Source organism: Oncorhynchus masou, chromosome 32, assembly GCF_036934945.1.
Source record: "Oncorhynchus masou masou isolate Uvic2021 chromosome 32, UVic_Omas_1.1, whole genome shotgun sequence".
Taxonomy (NCBI): domain Eukaryota; kingdom Metazoa; phylum Chordata; class Actinopteri; order Salmoniformes; family Salmonidae; genus Oncorhynchus; species Oncorhynchus masou.
Window position 1 is genome coordinate 43,077,940 of NC_088243.1, and position 26,146 is coordinate 43,104,085.

The 26,146-nt window shown below is 43.3% G+C and overlaps 1 protein-coding gene across 1 annotated transcript in view; it reads left to right on the forward strand.

The window, feature by feature from the left end:
- LOC135527208 (calcipressin-2-like) overlaps positions 1-21,665 on the forward strand; it is a 36,216-nt gene extending 14,551 nt beyond the window's left edge. The window contains exons 2-3 of the mRNA XM_064955820.1: positions 21,237-21,410; positions 21,648-21,665. Coding sequence (XP_064811892.1) covers positions 21,237-21,410; positions 21,648-21,665 — 192 coding nt within the window. The remainder of the gene's footprint in view (positions 1-21,236; positions 21,411-21,647) is intronic.
- The last annotated feature ends 4,481 nt before the right edge of the window (positions 21,666-26,146 follow it).

The window sequence follows — 26,146 nt, forward strand, 5'->3', positions numbered from 1 at the left end:
TAATTGTCTTTTGTAAAGTGGTTTCTTGCATCATGCAACACAATGCAATGTACAATCACCTATTTGGCACCTGGTGTTACAGACCAAGTAAAAAAATCATGAATTAATGTCAAGCCCTACATAATGTAAGAACGTGTTTAAAAGTCTCATGCAATCAGTTGGCGACCAGTCATTCATGGCCCCACATTTTTTTTCCCCCTCCCCCCCAAAAAAATAATAAAACATTGGGGGGAGATAGCCTATTTTGCATGTTATTTTGGTATTAATACATGTCGCATATCAGTTTGCAAACAATGTAAAAACGATATATCATTGAGTTAATAAAGCCTCATACAAACATGGTCTCTTTTTTGTTTTCTTGAGTAAAGCAGCTCTAAAATGCAGGTGTTTCAGCCTAGCTCAGTGTGGTGGGGCAAGCCAGCAGAAAATACAGAGCGTTGCGACGTGATTGGCTCAGTGTTCTGTTGCTCATGTGGACACTTCGTCACTGCCAAGTCTAAGGGTAGACCTCGAAAATTCTAGCCCCCTTGGGTGCTGCCATAGAGTTACATTAGAAGTGTCCATCCAAGAAGGCTCAAGGTCATTGGCCACAGATAAAATTATGTCAAATCACGTATCTACAGTAGCTTTGATTGGACTGATCTTAGCTAGCAGTCATCATCATGAATCAGGTCAACAATCTACTGGCAAATCCTTTTTAATCCTTGTCATATGATGAGAAATAATTGAGAAATTATAGATAAAACGTATCGGTGCTCATCGGCCATTGGACATAAACATTGTACAACAGGTTGGAAATCGTAAATTTAACAATGAGTGGCTTGGAAGGAGTCAGTGGCTAACTGATTTACATGCTAAAATCGCCACTCCATGCAATGTATGGAAGGTTGCAAGTTCAAACCCCCGAGCTGACAAGGTACAAATCTGTCGTTCTGCCCATGAACAGGCAGTTAACCCACTTGCCTGGTTAAATAAAGGTAAAATAATAATTAAAAAAACACCACATATAGGCTACTGTAGCCTATATCATAGAAATCAAAGCTGTTTCCATGTGAAAATGTTATGGGATTTGCTCCATTGGTTTAGTTGGTAGGCCTATTATGCTCAAATAGCCACAATAGCCTATTGGCTACTGTCTAAAACTGTAAGGGTAAAGCCTCAGTGTTAACTGTAAACACGCGCCGGAAGTTGAAAAGAATTCTCACAACGTTCAAGTTTCCGCTCCCAAGACCAAACATTTGCTCGGTGCCCCAAAACATTACAGGGAACATTGATGGGAGGAATATAATGTTTTCTGCATTGACATGGAGAAATAAATGATTGTATGTACTGTTGAAATTTGGCCAAAGAAACAATGACCCCAAAAATACGTACTGTATTTTCAACGTCCGTAAAAACGTTCTTTAAAAGTCGGGAAGAGATGTATTTTCAACTTTCAATCAGAACCAAAAAATAAATGTGATTTTAACATTTAGAAAAGTATTTTTAACTTAATTTTGCTCACTGGGTAAGGCTTAAGTGCTGCTCGGCGAAGGTTTGTTTTTGGTTTGTTTTTTTGTCTGTAGCATTAGCATATGAGGGAAAAGCTATCCACTCTGAGGTAAATACTCATTATAGCGTCTGTTGGAGTTATCCAGTCTAGTCTGTGGTTAGTGGTTCCCAGAGGCGCCAACCTCAGGTCTCACCCAGTGTGTCGATCTTCCCACTGGAAGACTCAGACAGTAAACAAGCATTAGTCAGGGCACTAACACCCTCCTCCCTGCTCTACAAGCCAGTACCAGGGGATAACATTGTGCTAACACCAAACAAACACTCGCATCATTCATTATGACATGCATTATTTTCCAACTGTGAAATTCTAATCTAGACTCTTTCAAAGCTACCCTTTCCTACCAACTGCCACCTTATTTTCTGGTAGGTGAGATTAGAGATGTCTCCTCTGACTTGAGGAATTGTAGTTTGTATGCGTGCATGAGAGAGAGTGTGTGTGTGTGTGTGTGTGTGTCCGCACACACAAAGATAACAGGTGGATCACTCAACTGCTCCCATCATCCCCTGACCTGCTTTGATTGGCTCCAGCTCAGCCGACAGGGGGACTGTAATTAAAAAAGATTGTTGGCACACTTAAGAGATAGATTTCCTTAATTATTTCAGCACACTCTATTTTTAGTTTAAAGTCCTTCCTGAATCCCTCCGGGCGGCATGGCCTAGATTGTTGGTTTTCACCCAAATCTCCCGCAGTGGATGAGAGTCTCTTCAGTTTGTCCTTAAATAAAGCCCTGCCTCAAGGGAACGCTCTGATTACCAGCTGACTTGGCGGATATTGGTTTTTGGCTAGCCATCCAGGGTCATATTAGGGCACACTGAGGCAAAATGTTTTGCAACTGAAAACTAAAAACCAGTGTTTCTTATGTTCAGGTAGGCCCTCTCTGTTTCAGTCCGCTTTCTTCCATTTGGTGCTTAATGAAAACAACCCGGGCTATAAACAAGTTCCAAACTGGTAGACTACAGCCAACGACTGCTCTCTCCACTCTCTTGCTATTGAACGCTCCCCTGCCTGCTGATTTAACTCCATTATGTAACGTGTCAGCCGATGGAGTGTGCAGCCGCGGAAGGGTTTTACGATGTCTCACATTGTGTGATCTATAAAATGACAGTAGGCCCATTAGTCGAGAGGGCTTTTCTTTGGATGAGTGTCGCTCATGCATTTATCAGACATGGAGGATCAAGGCAATGTTATGGTGAGATGACAACCAGCAGTTTATTTCCACCGATAAAGCATGTTCAAGGCTTATGTCATCAGAAAACATTTAGTCAACATTATTATATATATATATATATATTCAAGCAGTAGGGATAATTACTGCTTGAACTTTGCTATATACTTCTATGTTTACAGAATCCAGTGGAGCCCTGCAGTTTCTGTATTATCCTGGTTTGGCTGTTTGTGTGTGTGTGTGTGTGTGTGTGTGTGTGTGTGTTTACTATCCTTGTGGGGACCAGAAGTCCTCACAAGGATAGTAAAACAAAGAAAATTCAGACAAGTGGGAACATTTCACCAGTCCCCACAAGAAAAAAAGGCTATTCTAGGTTCAGGGCTTACGGTTACAAATATGGTTAGGGTTAGAGTTAGGAGTTAAGAGTTAGGGGTTAAGGTTAGGTTTAGGGTTAGGGTTAGAGAAAATAGGATTTTGAATGGGAATCAATTGTTTGGTCCACACAACGATAGTAAAACAAATGTGTGTGTGTGTGTGTTTACTCGGCTAGCAAAGCAGTATGGGCCCGGCTAATCGTCACTGAGCCATATGCTAATCTAAACAAACTCACTCATACTTTTACATAACACAGCATACAGCCACATAGTGAGTGTATGTGTGTTCCTCTCTCATCCACACTAACACCGTAGAGACTGCTAATTTAAATTCCATTTCTAACTAATTTCCTGTCTTCCTATCTGTGTCATCTTGGTGCTGATGAATGTGAGTCAAGGCAGTGTCCCGTTGTTACAGCCGTGACAGCTTTTCCATTACCATCAGGAAAATGACCGTCTCATTACCCACAGGGCAATCTGCTAAAAGATGGGATTGTGTCACTCGCTTCTGTCTGTCTCTCGCTCTCTCTCTTGGCTAATTTGGGCCAGCTCATTGGCCAGCCGAAGTCACCTGGAGTGTTTCATAAAGGTGACATGGGGAGGTAGTGGAGGAGCACGGGTAATGCGGTAATGGCCATCTTTTCCCTTGGAGCTGTTGAGGAGCTAGACTTTGGCCACGTTTCAATGTCCAATGTCCATACTACCATAGCCTACTACTTAGAATGGATGCCAAATGGATTGCTTCATAATAAGTGTTATAATCTAGTGTGGTTATTGGCTATTGTAACAGAGCCTTTTGTCTGCCTCTGACTCAGCTTTTTCTGGGGCTATTCCCCCTCCATTATAGAGTAGGAGACCCAACTCATTACTCATTGACCTTGTGGTCTGAGTGTCCGCGCTGAGATTGGAAGGTTGGGAGTTTGATCCTCATCCGAGTCATACCAATGATTTGTAAAAATGGGGACCTGGTGAGTTTCCGTTTGGCACTCAGCAGTAAAGAGCGAGATTGGGGGTAAGGCCCTGCGATAGACTAGCGTCCTGTGCTTGTACATCAAGCTGGCCTCACTCTACAGCACGTGTCGAACTCATTCGAAGGAGGGTGGAGTGTCTGAGGGTTTTCGCTCATCCCTTGTAATTGATTGACGAAATAAGGTCACTAATTAGTAAGCAACTCGGCTCACCTGCTGTCAGAAATCAGCAGACACTAGGCCCTCCATGGGACGGGTTGACACCCCTGCCCTACAGAAACAGGCTCCTACTCCTAAAAGCCGTTTCGGCTCGCTTAAGCCAAGCCTTGTGCAGGACTACTTACTTACTTATGTACAATACAGACATATGATCTGAACAGTCATTCAGCCTTACTTGTTTTGTCCCGTTACTTCATCTAGTGACAAAAAATGTACCCCAATTTCCTGCACAAACTTACCTCCATGAAGTTAGAGGAACAGGGCCCACAGCGGCCATCTCTGATAAAAAGTCACCTTTGAGAGAGTCAAAAACAAGAACAGCTTGTTCTGTTTTCCTCATACTCATCCTTTGTCCCCCATGTCTTCATGCTTCTCTCCTATTGTGGATAGCAGGTTCAGGTTCAGTGCGATGTGTGTGTGCGTGTGCGCGTGCGTGCATGCTCGAGTGAGTGAGTGGTTTTGTGTGTTCTTATGTGTTAGCGTGTGTGTGTTTTACACCTTGGATTAAAAAAGCCCGGGTCAGTCGTCCTTTACAGGCCCCACGGTCGTCCGTCAGCTCCAATTGGGTTTGAGGTGCATTACCTGTCACATTATTTTGCCCGTGCCCACATGCGGACATGACCCCTTATTTACGAGAGAACAAATCCTCAGGTTACATCGGAGCCCAGATGAGAAACGAAGTTATCAGTACAGGCACCATCGCTGCTCTGGAGCATCAAAATGACACTTGTCAAATAATCACAGCATGAGCCTGGTCTAATATGCAAGTCCTCTTTAGCTCAGTTGGTAGAGCATTACCCTTCGGTTCAATTCCCGGGACCACCCGTACGTAAAATGTATGCTTGCATGACGGTAAGTCACTTTTGATAAAAGTGTCTGCTTAATGGCATATTGCCCTTCGTAACGCAAGGATAGTGGGTTCAATTCCCGTCACCACACTTATGTAAAATGGATGCCCACATGAGTGTAAGTCTGCTAAATGGCATATATTATTATATTTTAAGTTGCCCTGGATAAGATTGCCTTTGACTGTAATAAGGCGCTCTGAAGAAGAGCGTCTGCTAAATGACTAAGACGCAAATGTAAAATGTATGTTTGAGTACCAGTCTGATCATGCCAACTCCTTGTCACTCGTTTTCATGCCAAACTATTTTGTCTTGACAATGACAGCCTATAGCAATGGAGTTGGCAAGAGCACAGACATATCTGGGACCAGGCTACTCAGACTTAACACAGAGCCATTGATTCCATAAGTGTGTTGTAATACATCACTAAGATTTTAAGCTTCATGAACCCTATGACATTGGCGAATAGGTGGCTCGTAGTACTATTACAGTGCACATGCACAGTACAGCCCTGGGTCTCGTCCACAGTTACAAAGGGGTTTAGACTGCAGTTTGCTATGAAGCCACCCATTTTCAACAGAATTATGGATTCAGTAGCAAGTGATGACTTGGCTCGCACACTTGTTTTTACCTATCACGCCCTGACCATAGAGAACCTTTTTATTCTCTATTTTGGTTAGGTCGGGGTGTGACTAGGGTGGGTAATCTAGGTTGTTTTGTTCTATGTTGGCTTGGTATGGTTCCCAATCAGAGGCAGCTGTTTATCATTGTCTCTGATTGGGGATCATATTTAGGCAGCCATTTCCCCACTGTTTTGTGGGATCTTGTTTATGTGTAGTTGCCTGTGAGCACTCCATAGCTTCACGTATCGGTTGCCTTTTTTTTCTTAAATGTTTTGTGCGTTTCACTAATAAAAAGATGTGGAACCCATATCACGCTGCGCCTTGGTCCAAATGTTATTTCGACGATCGTGACAGAAGATCCTACCACACCAGGACCAAGCAGCGTGCCCAGGGGGAGAAGGTATCCTGGGCTTGGGAGGAATTCAAGGAGGAGAAGATATCCTGGACTTAGGAGGAAATAATGGGAGGACACGAAAGCCTTCCTTGGAAGCAGACGCAAGGAGAGAAGGGAAGACACCAATGACGCCGGGGTTCGCGGCCACAACGAAAGCCCAAAGAACAGCCCCAAGAAAATGTTTGGGGGAGGGGCATGGGGGGCATGGGGTGGTCGGCAGAGCCGAGGAGTGAACCAGAGCCAATCTGGGAGAAGATGGAGAAATTGGAGGAGAGTGAACGGAGAGAGTCAGAGACCGTCAGTGAGTTGATGGAGAAATTGGAGGAGAGAGAAATGATGCACGACATTCGCCCTAAAGATCGTGTCATCAGTTTGATGCCACCTGAGTCAGCTCTCCATACTCGTCCTGAGGAGCGTGCTAGCAGTCTGGTAATAACTATGCCGGCTCCATGCACCAGGTCTCCAGTACGCCTTCCCAGTACGTCCTGTGCCAGCTCCCCGCACTCGCCGTGCGAAGTGTGTCATCGTTCCGGTACAATTTGTGCCGGCTCTACCCACTAGGTATCCAGTACGCCTACACAGCCCAGTACATCCTGTGTCAGCTCCTCGCACTTGCCCTGAAGTGTGCGTCACCAGTCCGGTACCACCTGTGCCGGCTCCACGCACCAGGCCTCCAGTGTGCTTTCCCAGCCCGGTATGTCCTGTGTCTCCTCCTCGCACTCTCCCTGAAGTGTGTGTTCCCAGTCCGGTACATCCTGTGCCTGCTCCTCGCACTCGCCCTGAAGTATGTGTCACCAGTCCGGTACCACCTGTGCCGGCTCCACGCACCAGGCCTCCAGTGTGCTTTCCCAGCCCGGTACGTCCTGTGTCTCCTCCTCGCACTCGCCCCGAAGTGCGTGTCACCAGTCCGGTGCCACCTGTGCCGGCTCCAAGCACCAGGCTTCTGGCGACGGTCCCCAGTCCGGAGCTTCCGGCGACGGTCCCCAATCCGGAGCTTCCAGCGACGGTCCCCAGTCCGGAGCTTCCGGCGACTGTCCCCAGTCCGGAGCTTCCGGCTACGGTCCCCAGTCCAGAGCTTCCGGTTACGGTCCCCAGTCCGGGGTTTCCGGCGACGGTCCCCAGTCCGGGGCTTCCGGCGACGGTCCACAGTCTGGGACCTCCTACGACGGTCCACAGTCCGGGACGTCCTACGACGGTCCACAGTCCGGGACCTCCTGCGACGGTCAACGGTCCGAAATCTTCTGCGACGAATCCCACAGTGAGACATGGGAACGAGTATTTGAAAGAAAACCCAAGGTGACTTGTGTAACCCCAATTCTCTGAGAATATGAGTGAGATCCTCGCAAGAGCGCAAGGAAAAGAGAGACATGCTTGAGAATGACCAGAGGGTGTATTGAGTGGCGCCTTATAAAGAGGGAGGGGCTCACCTCATATGACACTCAACCTGTCCGTCTCCGACAGAAGTTGTGTGATTGGTTCTTCTGTAGTGATCCGCCTATCCAGCGATACCATAGTGAGACATGTCAATCATATTCTCAGAGAACCGGGGTAACTTTGAGTTTTGTCTCAAACAGTGCCAAGAAATCAGGTTTAGTGGATTCAAGTCCCACATTGAGTGGCAGTTTTGTCGAGTCGCCTGCCAAGTGACTATCCTCTTGCCAACATCACATATATTTTGTAGGAGATGTGTTTTGTTGCTATGGAACTACTGTGCATGGCTGCTGAGGGCTAGGACTGGTACTGGAAGGATGTATCAAAGTCTGTGTGGTCCAGGATGTAGAATTTAAATGAGTGTTGTCATTGGCTGGAAGGATGTATAAAATTTGTGTGGTCCAGGAAGTGGAATTGAAATTAGCATTGTCATTGGCTGGGAGAGGTTGTCTGTCAAAGTGCTGCCCACGCAAACACACAATTCCTGGCCCACTCTACCATGACAGCTTTTGAGTGGCACTGCATTATGCAATATTTAGCTTGAGTTTCATCTATTTATATTTGACTACCACTGGGAGAGATTGACTCACAGGCACAGCCATAACAATATTATGTGATCACCAGTCTTACAGTGAGGTAAGATGGAACTGTGAACTGAGGAGTTGAACACCGTTGTTGGGTCGTAGATGGGGTGATGTGTGTAATGTGTGTCACTGTTTTCCGTCAGGGTAGTGGTTGCTTATGCTAGTTTCAAGTGCTAGTTATCAAGTGTGGCTGACAGTCTGCGATTTATATTTATTGAAATTGAAAGTGGATTAAGCTGGTAAAGTCAAACACCACAACACTTTCTAAACCACTCGGGCGACAAAAAAGTGTTTCTTTGTCGCCATTCGTCCACATGGCTGCTGGCTTTGCTATCACCAGAAATATTGTGAAGATTGCCAATTAGGACCCCACAAAACAGAGGTAGTAGGGGAACCTATTCAAGTAAGTAAATCCATTTGTTCTATGTAAAACAAACCCTTTATTATTAGCTAGCTAGCAGGCTACAGTAGGCCACTTTGTAGACTGACTCAACTGAGCTGCTAACTTAAAACACACCGTTCAGCTAAATTAATTAAATATCATCAGCTAGTTATCTAGCTGTCTTGATGTAATCATTGTAAATTAAAAACACCATCTTCAAATGCATTTGTAGATAACAGCCATGGAAGAGGCTGAAATAGCAGCTCCAGCTGTCAGTAAAGAGAGAGTGTAGGCTACTGGATAGTGCAGGTAATTTTGTGGGAGGACATTATGAAAAGATTCTCCAGTTCCAGTCCCTAGAGGGGAAAACAGAGACAGAGCAACATAATATTCAGTACTGTCTAATTTGAGTATAATGAAGTATGTTTATTTGTGATGTTTTCAGTCCTCAAGATATGTTAAGCTGCGAAAGCCTGTTTGCAGATGAAAAAAGAGGTCCCCAATGAATGTCCCAAGATACTAAGGGCATGTCCTATATGCCATGGGTTATAATGGGAAGGCCTAGGAAATAACATATAATTCACGCCTTACCTTTGAAGATCTTCTTCTTTTGGCACTCCAATAAGTCCATTAAACATCACAAATGGTCCTTTTGTTTGATTAATTATGCGTTATATCCCCAAAATGTCCATTTATTTGGCGCGTTTGATTCTGAAAATACACCGGTTCCAACTCGCGCAACATGACTACAAAGTATCCAATAAGTTACCTGTAAACTTGATCCAGCCATTTCAAACAACTTTCCTAATCTAACTTGAGGTATTTTTAAACGTAAATAATCGTTCAAATTTAAGACGGAATAAACTTTGTTCAATAGCGGATAAAAACAAAGTGGAGCGAGCTTTCAGGTCATGCGCCCCAACCACAGTACACTTCACTTGACGCTCGTTCTGAACTGCCTAAAGGACAAAAATCAACCAATTTCTAAAGACTGTTGACATCCAGTGGAAGCGATAGGAACTGCAAGCAAGTGCCTTAGAAATCTAGATCCCCATAGAAAACCCAAACCCAAATCCTGGATGGTTTGTCCTCGGGGTTTCGCCTGCCAAATAAGTTCTGTTATACTCACAGACATGATTTTAACAGTTTTGGAAACTTTAGAGTGTTTTCTATCCATATCTACCAATTATGCATAGCTTCATCCTAGCTTCTGGGCCTGAGTAGCAGACAGTTTACTTTGGGCACACTTTTCATCCGGACGTGAAAATAGTGCCCCCTAGCCTTAAGAAGATTTAACATATAGCATGTATTGCCAATACAGCCATAGGCCTACAGTATGATGGCGTTACTGGCCTTACGGGCATCTCTCATCTGAAGCGGAGAATAGCTAAACTCACCACTATATGTTCGCAATTTAAAATAATATCAGTAGACGAACCATATACCAGATTTTGTACATGCCTTTTAAGCGCTGACATATAAATAGTTTAGTGCAAATCCAACCCTTGTAATTAGGTACAGTATTAAAATAAGGCAACAATTAGGGTACAGGAAAGGGAATTAGGCAACAGGAATGCCTTCACGATGAGCATTCCAGGTAAATAAAACATTTGACGTTCATTTTATTTAATTAATTTTAAATTCAAAAGGCACTCGCACATCTGAGCAATCTCTTTGCAGGTGCATGGCAACAATTGAACACGATGAACGGATGTGGGTGGGGCTAGGTCTACATGAGGGTGCTAATTTAAAAAGATTCACAAAAGCTCTGACGAAGGCCGTGTGGCCGATACATAAGCTTATTAAATATCAGTGATACTACCAAGAGCAGTGTGCGGTTTCCTTTTTCCTTCATTTCATTCATTTTAGAAATGTTGCTTGCGAGATTATTGCAGTTGTTCCCATAGACTGTACATGGTTACCCTATGTACCATTGACCCTGGATAAGCTGGTGACTGGGCTAACACAGTTAACCTTTTATGTGGGGCTGGGCAATATGGGCTAAAACTCATATCTACATTTTTTCTAACTTATGGGCGATTCACGATTGTATTGTATTTGTATTTTGTATTTTAAAGTTTTCTCTAAATAAGCTTTATCACACAATTAAAGGTCAATACACTGCATATAAAATTATACCTAGGTTAAATGTAAGCCTTCCACACCCATAAGACCCACTAATTATAATCTGGCTTTCAAGTCTGTCAATGAAAATGCCATTTTTTGTTACATATTTAACTAGAACCATGCATTTAATGAAACACGGACAGGAACAGAATAGGGAGGGCGTCTGGACAGGGGGAAACAAAAACAACAATAATGCTGACACGGGGATGAAACGAAGGAAACGGACAGATATAGGGAAGGCAATCAAAACGTGAACGAGTCCAGGGGAGACAAATGAGCGCAGATTCGCGTAATGATGGTGACAGGTGTGCGTAATAAAGGGCAACCTGGCGCCCTCGAGTGCCAGAGGGGAAGCGGGAGTAGGCATGACAGTATCACCCGGACATGACATCACCAACAAAACAAAAAACTAAAACCTCTCTGATGCTTCAAATATTGGTGTCAGCATTCTGTGAGGACAGACGCTGGAGATGTGAAACAAGTACAGGAAGCGAACATTTAATGTAACACGGACTGGAACAGAATAGGGACAGCATCTGGACAGGGGGAAACAAAAATGACAATCAAAACGTGAAGGGGTCCAGGTGAGTCCAATGAGCGCAGATGCGCATAATGATGGTGACAGGTGTGCGTAATGAAGGGTAGCCTTTCGCCCTCGAGCGCCAGAGAGGGGAAGTGGGAGCAGGCGTGACAATTATAGAAAATGAGCACTGGTCTCAAAAAACAATCTCGAGCACAAGCCCACGTGCTAGTGAGTAGCCAGCTAATCTTTATATTTAAAGTCTAGCCAACTTGGAACTATTTGCTTGCTAACATGGTAGACGAGTTAAACATTATGAATACACCCATCTCCTGTTGGAGCATAGTTTGAACAGCATAGCCTATTCACTTTAAGATTTTGGCAGGAGGAGGGGCTTGGTGTCTGTGTGCGAGTGGCCTGCCCAGAGCCCTGACCTCAACCCCATTGAACACCTTTAGGATTAATTGAAACGCCGAATGTGAGCCAGGCCTAATTGCCCAACATCAGTGCCCGACCTCACGAATGTGCTTGTGGCTGAGTGGAAACAAGTCTCCACAGCAATGTTCCAACATCTAGTGGAAAGCCTTCCCAGAAGATTGAAGGCTGTTATAGCAGCAAAGGGGAGACCAACTCCATTTTAATACCAATGATTTTGGAATGAGATGTTTGACGAGCATGGATCCACATACTTTTGGTCTTGTAGTGTAGCTAGTAGCTAGCTAGATATCCATAGGTAGCTTACAAGGTTAGCTGACTTCTCAAAACTAACCTCTTTGTGGCTAGCTACTTCTTGTCCCTCATGCTAGCCTTTATAGGCAAATATCACTTCAGAAACATCAAAATGTTAAAATATTAATATGGCCAGCATTGAAGACCATTTCCCCCCTTTTCCTTGAGCTTTAGCTAATCTCGAAATGACAAAGAAATATTGTGAAAACTAGTGTGCTGCAAACATTCTAAAATGGTTTGTCACCAGGGGTTGTTATGTTGACATTTTCTGTCCTCACACACTGGTGCTCCTACGGCACTCTTCTGGTGAGGACCTTTGGAACTCCGCCCAAGCAAGGCATTTGATTTTTTTTTTTACGTATTGTGAGGCGCAGTGGTGGAAAAAGTACACAATTTTCATACTTGAATAAAAGTAAAGATACCTTAAAGGAAAATGACTCGAGTTAAAGTGAATGTCTAAAAGTATTTGGTTTTAAATGTACTTAAGTATCAAAAGTAGAAGTATAAATCATTTAAAAAAGTCTTATATTAAGCAAACCAGACTGATTTCTTGTTTCTTACATTTACGGATAGCCATGGGCACACTCCAACAACTGAGACATAATTTACAAACGAAGCATTGGTGTTTAGTGAGTCTGCCAGATCAGAGGCAGTAGGGATGACCAGGGATGTTTTCTTGATAAGTGTGTGAATTAGACATTTTTCCTGTCCTGCTAAGTATTAAACATGTAATGAGTACTTTTTTAGGGAGTCCTGTTTTCCCGTTTTAGGGAATCCTGGTTCTTGACGAGGCTAACCACAGCATAACAGCATATCAGGTGATTGGTGACAGAGCTGAAACTGACAGGGGTCACAAAACAGCCATAACTCAAGTACTGGATGAATGTAGCCTACTGTAATAGGGTTTGATATGCAACCCAATTCCTGGCAGCTCAACATCAGGAGGACTTTGGTATATCCATGATGTTTTTGTGTGTGTGTGTGTTTTCCACATGTTAGCCATGGGTGTTGATGATGGTAGTCTAGAATTAGCTGCAGGGGGTTCATCACTACTCGTTCAGTACAGAGGCTCTGAGTGGAAAAGTAGTCCCTATGTCAGGGGGTTGGCACGGCTACAGACTGAAGGGCGGAGTCAAGACACAGAAACAAAAATTGAACTATTTTCTTGGCTTATGAATGGAAAGGCCCTTGCATGGTGAGTTAAACACCAATCAGATGTGCCGCCGATAGTGAATCTAGCTCTGGCTGGAAAGCAGATAAGGAAATTCACATGGGGATTGAGGAGTGCTCGTCTTTTACAAGCAGCTTATTCACTTTTCCACAGTTTACACTCTTTATCAACCTGTTACTGTCAGTGTCTCATACCCCGACACTTCCGTATCCCCATAGCAACACTCTACAAACGTGTATGTGTTTGACAATACCTTTGGAACAAGAGGTGAATTATGCTCTTGTACCAATAGTAAAGGCAAACACATACGCGTACCAGTACCAATATTATTGTTATTTTAGCATTTCCATTTGAAGGAGTAATTATTATTTAGTGTGATAGTAAATGCTTCCTTCAATCAATTGTGTCCTTTCAGGAAAACTATGATATGTATGTGATTGAGAGCCTTTCTGTTTAGCTGAATTCATCTACAGTTGCTCTAACCCAAAATGGCATCGCCGAGCCGACCAAAAGGAAATCAGCACCAGTTCCTTTTCAACGATGCCTATAGTTTCATGGCTACCTTTCTTCCCTCTCTCAAAAACAGGTTTGATGAGAGAGAAAGAATAGTCTCCTTGAATGCTCTGTCTGTGGAGCGTGCTGTGAGAAAGCCCCCTGTATCAACTAGCCAGCCTCCACCTTCCCTGGTCTCTTCCCAGTTACTGGCTCCCGACAGAGTCCATCGATTGAATTCACAGCTAAAATGTCACTCTGTCCAAGCAGTGAGAGACAGAGACAGAGGGATAGGGGGAGAGGGAGAGAGAGAGAGAGGGATGGAGAGAGAGGGAGAACATTGAGAAAAAGAGGGCGTCGGAGGGAGAAAAGAGAGAGGTTGGGAGATAGGGAGAGGAGAGAGACGATAGCATCTGGAGGGCCAGAAGGATTCAGATGGCAAATCTAATTTCCTTACCAAACACAGCAGTGGATGGGCAGAGGAACACCATGGTTTCCCCAGATATATATATATATATATATATATATATATATATATATATATATATTAGGCATAAACTAATACCACCATTCTGAATGTTGACACTGAATGAAAGTGGAACTCCCTCAACAAGTTTTTGTTTTGCTAAATATGACAGACACACATATGACCAAGGGCCATATGATATAATACTGTAAACACAGGCTTGGGTAGGTTACTTTCTAAATGTAATCCGTTACAGTTACTAGTTACCTGTCCAAAATTGTATTCAGTAACGTAACTTTTGGATTACCCAAACTCAGATTACCCAAATGCCGACAGCAGTTGCACCATTGGAAGACAGCCTGGACTGTGGCCTACTACAAAAGCCTATTCCTGCTCTTTTCCCGCGATACACCAAATGTGTTTGATGTGTCATCATAGTGGTCTCTGACTTGTGGTCAGACTCGCTCAGGAGGAACAAACTTAAAACTTTTTTCAATGCTGATTTGAATGTCATTGAGAAAACAGAGAAGTGTTAAACGAGTTTTTTCCCGCAAGCATCCTTTCTGAATTTGAAAGTAATCTTTTTCAAAATATCTATAATCTGATTACATTATTTTAGCTGGTAACGTAATGGATTACAGTTACTGTTTTTTGTAATCCTTTACATGTAACGGATTACATGTACACGGATTACATGTAATCCGTTACTCACCAACACTGTGTATACCTTAAATACACTGAGTGTACAATATATTAGGAACACCTTCCTAATATTAAGTTGCACCCCCTTTTTCCCTCAGAACAGCCTAAATTAGTTTGTGCATGAACTACAAGATGTCAAAAGCGTTCCACAATGATGCTGGCCCGTATTGACTCCAATGCTTCTCACAGTTGTGTCAAGTAGACTGGATGTCCTTTGGGTGGTGGACCATTCTTGATACATACAGGAAACTGTTGAGTGTAAAAAACTATCAGTGTTGCAGTTCTTGACACGCTCAAACCGGTGCACATGGCACCTACTACCATTACCTGTTCAAAGGCACTTCAAATATTTTGTCTTGCCCATTCACTCACTGAATGGCACAGATACACAATCAATGTCTCAATTCTCAAGGCTTAAAAATCCTTCTTTCACCTGTCTCCTCCCCTTCATCTACACTGATGGAAGTGGATTTAACAGGTGACATAACAGGTGACATCAATAAGGGATCATAGCTCACCTGGTCAGTCTATGTCATGGAAAGAGCAGGTGTTTTTAATGTTTTCTACACTATAAATACAAAAGTATGTGGACACCCCTTCAAATTAGTGGATTCGGTTATTTCAGGCGAGCAGGTGTCCACATACTTTTGGGCATATATACACATAACATGACTGAAAGTATGTGGACACCTGCTCATCTATCATCTAATTTCAAAATCATGCGCATTAATATGGAGTTGGTCCCACCTTTGCTTCTATAACAGTCTCCACCCTTCTGGGAACGCTTTCCACTAGATTTTGGAACAATCCTGCGGGGACTTGCTTCCATTCAGCTAGGAGAGCATTAGTGAGGTCTGGCATTGATGTTGGGTGATTATGCCTGCCTCGCAGTCGTTGTTCCAATTCATACCAAGGGTGTTCATTGGGGTTGAGGTATGGGCTCTGTGCAGGCAAGTTCTTCCACACCGATCTCGACAAACCATTTCTCTATGGACCTCCCTTTGTGCATGGGGGCATTGTCATGCTGAAACAGGAAAGGACCTTCCCCAAACTGTTGCCACAAAGTTGGAAGCACAGAATCATCTAGAATGTCACTGTATGCTGTGGCATTAAGATTTCCCATCACTGGAACTAGCCCGAACCATGAACAACAGCCCAGACCATTATTCCTCCTCCACCAAACGTTACAGTTGGCACTATGCATTCGGGCAGGTATCGTTCTCCTGACGTCTACCAAACCCAGATTCATCCGTCGGACTACCAGATGGTGAAGTGTGATTCATCACTCCAGGGAACACGTTTCCTCTGCTACAGAGTCCAATGGCGGTGAACTTTACAGCCCTCCAGCTGACGCTTGGCATTGCACATGGTGATCTTAGGCTTGTGTGCGGCTGCTCATCCATGGAAACCCATTTCACGGATCTCCTGACGAACACTTCTTGTGCTGACATAGCTTCCAGAGGCCGTTAGGAACTCCTTAGTGAGTGCTGCAACCAAGGACAGGTGATTTTTATGCACTTTAACACTCGTGGTCCCATTTTGTGGCCACAAGCTCACTCCACAATCCCCTGACCTCAACCAAATTGAGTAAAAGAAAAGCAGCCAACAAGTGCTAAGCATATGTGGGAACTCCATCAAGACTGTTGGAAAAGCATTCCAGATGAAGCTGGTTGAGAGAATGCCAAAGCTATCATCAAGGCAAAAAAAAAATAGTTTGATTTGTTTTAACACTTTTTTGGTTACTACATGATTCCATATGTGTTATTTAATAGTTTTGATGTCTTCACTATTATTCTACAATGTAGAAAATAGTAAAAAATAAAGAAAAATACTTGAATGAGTAGGTCGGTGTGTGCAATCTTTTGACTGGCACTGTATATTCATGTATATAGAGTCAAGAAACAGCTTATTTTCTTAAAAAGTTCATAATGTCACAATTTCGAAGCTACAGTGCATTCAGAAAGTATTCAGACCCCTTGACTTCTTCCAAATTTTCAGCCTTATAATAACATGGATGAAATATCTTTTTCCCTCATCAATCTACACACAATACCCCATAGTGACGAAGTGAAAACATGTTTTTGACATTTTTGCAAATGTATTAAAAATAAAATTCAGAAATCCCTTATTTACGTAAGTATTCAGACCCTTTGCTATGAGACTCGAAATTGAGCTCAGGTGAATCCTGTTTCCATTGATTATCCTTGAGATGTTTCTACAACTTGATTGGAGTCCGCATGTGGTAAATTCAAATGATTGGACATGATTTGGAAAGGCACACACCTGTCTATGTAAGGTCTCACAGTTGACAATGCATGTCAGAGCAAAAACCAAGCCTTGAGGTCAAAGGAATTGCCCCATAGAGCTCCGAGACAGGATTGTGTCGAGGCACCGATCTGCAGCATTGAAGGTCAGCAAGAACACAGTGGCTTCCTTCATTCTTAAATGGAAGAAGTTTGGAACCACTAAGACTCTTCCTAGAGCTGGCTGCACGATCAAACTGAGAAATTGGGGAAGAAGGTGGTGACCAAGAATCCGATGGTCACTATGACAGAGCTCCAGAATTCCTCTCTGGAGATGGGAGAACCTTTCCGAAGGACATCCATCTCTGCAGCACTCCACCAATCAGACCTTTATGGTAGAGTGGCCAGACATATGTCACTTCTGAGTAAAAGGCACTTGACAGCCTGCTTGGAGTTTGCCAAAAGGCACCTGAAAGACCACCCGTAAGGTGAAGCATGGTGGTGGCAGCATCATGCTCTGGGGATGTTTTTCAGTGGCAGGGACTGGGAAAGAGAGATCCTTGATGAAAACCTCAGGACCTCAGACTGTGGCGAAGGTTCACCAACGACCCTAAGTACACAGCCAAGACAACACAGGATTGGCTTCGGGACAAGTCTCTGAATGTCCTTGAGTGGTCCAGCCAGAGCCCGGACTTGAACCCAATCGAACATCTCTGGAGAGACCTGAAAATAGCTGTGCAGCACTGCTCCCCATCCAACCTGACAGAGCTTGAGAGGATCTGCAGAGAAGAATGGGAGAAATTCCCCAAATACAGGTGTGCCAAGCTTGTAGCATCATACCCAAGAAGACTCGATACTGTAATCGCTGCCAAAGGTGCTTCAACAAAGTACTAAGTAAAGGGTCTGAATATTTTTAATACATTTGCACACAAAAAACATCCTGTTTTTGCTTTGTCATTATGAGGTATTGTGTGTAGGTTCAAATCAAATTTTATTTGTCACATACACATGGTTAGCAGATGTTAATGCAAGTGTAGCGAAATGCTTGTGCTTCCAGTTCCGACAATGCAGTAATAACCAACAAGTAATCTAACTAACAATTCCAAAACTAAAATCTCATACACAGTGTAAGGGGTGGAAAGAATATGTACATAAAGATATGAATGAGTGATGGTGCAGAGCAGCATAGGCAAGAAGTACAGCATCTCCGACAGATGGTATCGAGTACAGTATATACCAGGGCGGCTTGAGATGAGTATGTAAACAAAGTGGGAACTGGCTGCCTAGTTAAAGTGGCTAGTGATACATGTATTACATAAGACAGCAGAACCCAGATGAGGCAGACAGTAGATGATAGAGTACCAAAAGGTGTAAACACAAAAAGACCTCAAATACGTATACAACAAAAAAAAACAGAATGAGATGAACTTCACCCGGAATGTAGGGTACACTGTAAACATAATACAAAGGGTTAGGTAGCATTGTTGGGGATCAAGGGAAAGGGACAAAAAGCACAATGGGGACATCTAGTGATATATTTTAAACAAAGGCGGTGATACAGCCCGCCATAGATGCTCTCGATGTGCAGTGTCTGTAGGTGGCATTGTTTAAAGTGGCTGTGAGTGTGCATCTGTAGAAGTTTGTGAGTGTTTTGGTGACAAGCCGAATTTCTTCAGCCTCCTGAGGTTGAAGAGGCGCTGCTGCGCCTTCTTCACGACGCTGTCTGTGTGAGTGGACCAATTTAGTTTGTCTGTGATGTGTATGCCGAGGAACTTAAAACTTACTACCCTCTCCACTACTGTTCCATCGATGTGGATAGGGGGGTGTTCCCTCTGCTGTTTCCTGAAGTCCACAATCATCTCCTTAGTTATGTTGACGTTGAGTGTGAGGTTATTGTCCTGACACTACACTCCGAGGGCCCTCACCTCCTCCCTGTAGGCCGTCTCGTCGTTGTTGGTAATCAAGCCTACCAATGTTGTGTCGTCCGCAAACTTGATGATTGAGTTGGAGGCGTGCGTTGCCGCGCAGTCGTGGGTGAACAGGGAGTACAGGAGAGGGCTCAGAACGCACCCTTGTGGGGCCCCAGTGTTGAGGATCAGCGGGGTGGAGATGTTGTTGCCTACCCTCACCACCTGGGGGCGGCCCGTCAGGAAGTCCAGTACCCAGTTGCAGTGTTGAGTTGCACAGGGCGGGGTCGAGACCCAGGGTCTCGAGCTTGATGACGAGCTTGGAGGGTACTATGGTGTTAAATGCCAAGCTGTAGTCGATGAACAGCATTCTCACATAGGTATTCCTCTTGTCCAGATGGGTTAGGGCAGTGTGCAGTGTGGTTGAGATTGCGTCGTCTGTGGACCTATTTGGGCGGTAAGCAAATTGGAGTGGGTCTAGGGTGTCAGGTAGGGTGGAGGTGATATGGTCCTTGACTAGTCTCTCAAAGCACTTCATGATGACGGAAGTGAGTGCTACGGGGCGGTAGTCGTTTAGCTCAGTTACCTTAGCTTTCTTGGGAACAGGAACAATGGTGGCCCTCTTGAAGCATGTGGGAACAGCAGACTGGTATAGGGATTGATTGAATATGTCCGTAAACACACCAGCCAGCTGGTCTGCGCATGCTCTGAGGGCGCGGCTGGGGATGCCGTCTGGGCCTGCAGCCTTGCGAGGATTAACACGTTTAAATGTTTTACTCACCTCGGCTGCAATGAAGGAGAGACCGCATGTTTCCGTTGCAGGCCGTGTCAGTGGCACTGTATTGTCCTCAAAGCGGGCAAAAAAGTTATTTAGTCTGCCTGGGAGCAAGACATCCTGGTCTGTGACTGAGCTGGATTTCATCTTGTAGTCCGTGATTGACTGTAGACCCTGCCACATACCTCTTGTGTCTGAGCCGTTGAATTGAGATTCTACTTTGTCTCTATACTGACGCTTAGCTTGTTTGATAGCCTTACGGAGGGAATAGCTGCACTGTTTGTATTCGGTCATGTTACCAGTCACCTTGCTCTGATTAAAAGCAGTGGTTCGCGCTTTCAGTTTCATGCGAATGCTGCCATCAATCCACGGTTTCTGGTTAGGGAATGTTTTAATCGTTGCTATGGGAACGACATCTTCAACGCACGTTCTAATGAACTCGCACACCGAATCAGCGTATTCGTCAATGTTGTTGCCTGACGCAATACGAAACATGTCCCAGTCCACGTGATGGAAGCAGTCTTGGAGTGTGGAATCAGATTGGTCGGACCAGCGTTGGACAGACCTCAGCGTGGGAGCTTCTTGTTTTAGTTTCTGTCTGTAGGCAGGGATCAGCAAAATGGAGTCGTGGTCAGCTTTTCCGAAAGGGGGGAAAGAGGGGCGGGGCAGGGCCGTTACAGTCTTATGAGAAAGTTGATGAGAAAGAAACAACAATTGAATTCATTTTAGAATAAGACTGTAACGTAACAAAATGTGGAAAAAGTCAAGGGGTCTGAATACTTTCCAAATGCACTGTATAATATATCTGATCTACACTATTATTTTTTCAAAAAGTCAAGGGGTCTGAATACTTTCCAAATGCACTGTATAATATATCTGATATACACTATTATTTTTTCTAAAAGTCTGCCTTTTTCAGTATGCTTAATGAACAACAGGGGAGGGTGACCTGGAAAGTTGAAAACCTCAAATTTCACAATCCAACATGTCCGCCAGTCCAGAAAATCCAATTCGCGTAGCAAATGCCCGCTAGAGTGCTACCACAACAGAGGATGGGCCACAAGAGAGGAACTATGACACAGGACACCCCTATGTCCCCTATTGCTCAAATGACAAGATCATATTCTGTTTCAAATGGCTGAATGATTGATTCACCCACCCTTTTCACTACTCCCTTCTTTCCCACTGTTTGTCTGCTTCCTTTCATTAATTAATAGAATATATACTTTATTGTCCCTTTTGTCCCTTTTCTTAACCCTCTCCAAAATGCACACATTCACGTGTATCACACACACACAAGGCACAGGGTCAGCCATGGAGAAGCATCTATGGATGTAGATTTATATATGTAGGTTTATAATAATTACATTAATTGATTGCATTTATATAACACCTTTCCAGATGCTCAAATCCTTGTAAGGGGGGAACACACCTCTAGAGCTATGCTGCAGTGTAGGGATATGCTACCTTACAAAAAATGCCTGAAATGCTTAATGGTGACATTTCAGGACAGGTGCAGGATCAACTCCAGTCTAAAATGGCCAATTGTTCTTTCTTTCTCTCCCAGGAGCGGTTTGAGGCCTTATTCAGGATCTATGACGAGCAGACATCCTTCCAGATGTTCAAGAGCTTCAGGCGAGTCCGCATCAGCTTCAGCACTCCGGAGGCGGCCGCCCGCGCTCGTGTCGAGCTCCACGAGACTGAGTTCAACGGGAAGCAGCTCGAGCTTTACTTTGCCCAGGTGAGTGAACTCTTCCTGGTTTAAGGTTAAGGTTAAGGTTTGTTTTGCAATGGAAAACTAAAATTAATGTTTTTAAAGTTTAGATTGGATAGTCCCTCCATTTTTCAGTGTTTCTTTTTCAATTTGGTACCTAGTAAACATGACCCCAGGTGTTACAGAAGCCCCGTTTATACAGGGTTCTAACATGCATCCTTTGTCCTGATCTTTTCTACATTCTGACTGTGCCCACATTTTCAGACAGGTGAAGACGATTAAAAGACACATTGTGAACTGTTTGTGATCAGATCTTCCTGACCACTTCCGGAGGTAGTCAGGCACGCATTGTGTCTGGATATCTTACATGTGTAGATGGATCAGGACAGTTAAACCATTTAAATCATCATTATCCCACCTTATAAAATCATTGACAGGTGGCACCATTGACTTATGCATCAATATGCATCTTAAAATAAATAAATAAATATTATTTTTGAAATAATAGCTGTAAAATAATTTGCATACAGGGAGGGACCAGGAAATCTGGTCACAATCCAGACACTATTACGCAACAAAGCCTCCTTCACTCACGCCGTCAAACTTACCCTAGTAATACGGACTATCCTACTGATCCTTGACTTCGCAAATTGGATGTAGTCTATCACAGTGCCATCCGTTTTGTTACCAAAGCACCTTATACCACCCACCACTGCGACCTGTATGCTCTAGTCGGCTGCCCCTCGCTACATATTCGTCGCCCGACCCACTGGCTCCAGGTCATCTATAAGTCTATGCTAGGTAAAGCTCCGCCTTATCTCAGCTCACTGCTCATGGTAACAACACCCACCCGTAGCACGCCCTCCAGCAGGTATATCTCACCGGTCATCCCCAAAGCCAACACCTCCATTGGCCGTCTTTCCTTCCAGTTCTCTGTTGCCAGTGACTGGAACGAATTGCAAAAATCGCAGAAGCTGGAGACTTACATTTCCCTCACTAACTTTAAACATCAGCTATCTGAGCAGATAACCGATCGCTGCAGCTGTACATAGTCCATTTGTAAATAGCCCACCCAATCTACCTACCTCAGCCCCATCTTGTTTTTATTTACTTTGCTGCTCTTTTGCACACCAGTATCACTACTTACACATCATCATCTGCTCATCATCATCTGCTCATCTATCACCCAGTGTTAATCTGCTAAATTTTAATGACTTTGCTACTATGGCCTATTTATTGCCTTACCACCTCATGCCATTTGCACACACTGTATATAGACTTTCTTTTTTTTCTATTGTGTTATTGACTGTAAGCTTGTTTATTCCATGTGTAACTCTGTGTTGTTGTTTCTGTCGCACTGCTTTGCTTTATCTTGGCCAGGTCGCATTTGTAAATGAGAACTATTTCTTAACTAGCTTACCTGGTTAAATAAAGGTGAAATACATGAAAAATATATTTTTTAAAGACACAGTGGACGGATATGAAACACATTTTAATGTGTAGACATGCTTCCGAAAATGTGGGCACAATATCACTATGAGGACAAGATCAGGACAAAAGGACACTTGTTAGCACCAGGTATAAATTATGCTAAAGCATAGACATTAAGACCAGTAGATAGTGATGTCATCCACGTATTTCTATGGAAAACTCCAGATGGCATGTGAAGCTGGAAATATGTGAATTTGAAGCGTGCCATATTGTGGAATGGAATGGCACCCCAAAATCACTAAGCATCTTGGTGAAAGTGGCCGTAAGAGTCAACCTATGGCATGAGGGGGTGAGCTTCCTCGTAGCCTGCTGGCCCTCGATTGGTCTATGTCAGCACGGGGTACTGTGTGACAACAAAATAGTAGTCAGAAAGGATCACTATTTAACCCATATGAGTCGAAGCCCTGTCTAAGCCGAGGTAAGGAGGGGGTTCTACTATGCTATAAGGAATTGTTTTAAGAAGGTCATACCAAGGATAATTTTGCTATTTGATTTTGAATTGTAAAATTCCTTTAAGTATAAAAAAAGTATACTTTTTTATATAATTGGCTGACTGCTATTAGCCAATACAAACACATTGAATAACATATTCACTACATGGACTAACAGAATCTAAAGGAAATTTGTTCTGAAGTGTTTGTCCTCGATCTGAGAGATATAAGAAAGATCAGGAAACTTTTTATTTTTTATTTTTACATGTACAGTTGAAGTCGGAAGTTTACATACACTTAGGTTGGAGTCATTAAAACTTGTTTTTCAACCACGCCACAAATTTCTTGTTAACAAACCATAGTTTTGGCAAGTCGGTTAGGACATCTACTTTGTGCATGACACAAGTAATTTTTCCAACAATTGTTTACAGACAGATTATTTCACTTATAATTCACTGTATCCCAATTCCATTGGGTCAGAAGTTTACATACGCTAAGTTGACTGCATTTAAACAGCTTGGAAAATTCCAGAAAATGATTTCATGGCTTTAGAAGCTTCTGATAGGCTAATTGACATAATTTGAGTCAATTGGAGGTGTACCTGTGGATGTATTTCAAGGCCTACCTTCAAACTCAGTGCCTCTTTGCTTCACATTATGGGAAAATCAAAAGAAATCAGCCAAGACCTCAGAAAATAAATTGTAGACCTCCACAAGTCTGGTTCATCCTTGAGAGCAATTTCCAAACGCCTGAAGGTACCACATTTATCTGTACAAACAATAGTACGCAAGTATAAACACCATGGGGCCACGCAGCCGTCATACCACTCAGGAAGGAGACGTGTTCTGGAGATGCGTTCCTAGAGATGAACAAACTTTGGTGCGAGAAGTGCAAATCAATCCCAGAACAACAGCAAAGGACCTTGTGAAGATGCTGGAAGAAACAGGTTCAAAAGTATCTATAACCACAGTAAAACGAGTCCTATATCGACATAACCTGAAAGGCCACACAGCAAGGAAGATACCACGGTTTGCAACTGCACATGTGGAGAAATATCATACTTTTTGGAGAAATGTCCTCTGGTCTGATGAAACCAAAATAGAACTGTTTGGTCATAATGACCATCGTTATGTTTGGAGGAAAATGGGGGAGGCTTGCATGCCAAAGAAGACCATCCCAACCGTGAAGCACGGGGGTGGCAGCATCATGTTGTGAGGGTGCTTTGCTGCAGGAGGACTGGTGCACTTCACACAATAGGTGGCATCATGAGGCAGGAAAAGTATGTGGATATCTTGAAGCAACATCAGTCAGGAAGTTAAAGCTTGGTTGCAAATGGGTCTTCCAAATGAACAATGACCCTAAGCATACTTCCAAAGTTGTGGCAAAATGGCTTAAGGACAACAAAGTCAAGGTATTGACCTAAATCCTATAGAAAATGTGTGTGCAGAACTGAAAAAGCGTGCTCTGTCAGGAGGAATGGGCCAAAATTCACCCAACTTATTGTGGGAAGCTTATGGAAGGCTTTCTGAAACGTTCGACCCAAGTTAAACAATTTAAAGGCAATGCTACCAAATACTAATTGAGTGTATGTAAACTTCTGACCCACTGGGAATGTAATGAAAGAAATTAAAGCTGAAGTAAATCATTCTCTCTACTATTATTCTGACATTTCATATTCTTAAAATACAGTGGTGATCTTAACTGACCAAAGACATTGAATTTTTTACTCGGATTTAAATGTCAGGAATTCTAAAAGTCTGCCTTTTCCAGTATGCTTAATGAACAACAGGGGAGGGTGACCTGGAAAGTTGAAAACCTCAAATTTCACAATCCAACATGTCCGCCAGTCCAGAAAATCCAATACGCGTAGCAAATGCCCGCTAGAGTGCTACCACAACAGAGGATGGGCCACAAGAGAGGAACTATGACACAGGACACCCCTATGTCCCCTATTGCTCAAATGACAAGATCATATTCTGTTTCAAATGGCTGAATGATTGATTCACCCACCCTTTTCACTACTCCCCTCTCTCCCACTGTTTGTCTGCTTCCTTTCATTAATTAATAGAATATATACTTTATTGTCCTTTTTGTCCCTTTTTTGATTTCAGCCTAATCTTAACCCTCCCCAAAATGCACACATTCACGTGTATCACACACACACAAGGCACAGGGTCAGCCATGGAGAAGCATCTATGGATGTAGATTTATATATGTAGGTTTATAATAATTACATTAATTGATTGCATTTATATAACACCTTTCCAGATGCTCAAATCCTTGTAAGGGGGGAACACACCTCTAGAGCTATGCTATGTCAGGAATTGTGAAAAACTGAGTTTAAATGTATTTGGCTAAGGTGTATGTAAACTTCTGACTTCAACTGTATTTATCCCCATATTTCTGGCACTAAACAGTCTCCATACGGTGGGGTAAAAAAGTATTTAGTCATCCACCAATTGTGCAAGTTCTCCCACTTAAAAAGATGAGAGAGGCCTGTAATTTTCATCATAGGTACACTTCAACTATGACTGACAAAATGAGATTTTTTTTTCTCCAGAAAATCACATTGTAGGATTTTTAACGAGTTTATTTGCAAATTATGGTGGAAAATAAGTATTTGGTCACCTACAAACAAGCAAGATTTCTGGCTCTCACAGACTTCTTCTTTAAGAGGCTCCTCTGTCCTCCACTAGTTACCTGTATTAATGGCACCTGTTTGAACTTGTTATCAGTATAAAAGACACCTGTCCACAACCTCAAACAGTCACACTCCAAACTCCACTATGGCCAAGACCGAAGAGCTGTCAAAGGACACCAGAAACAAAATTTTAGACCTGC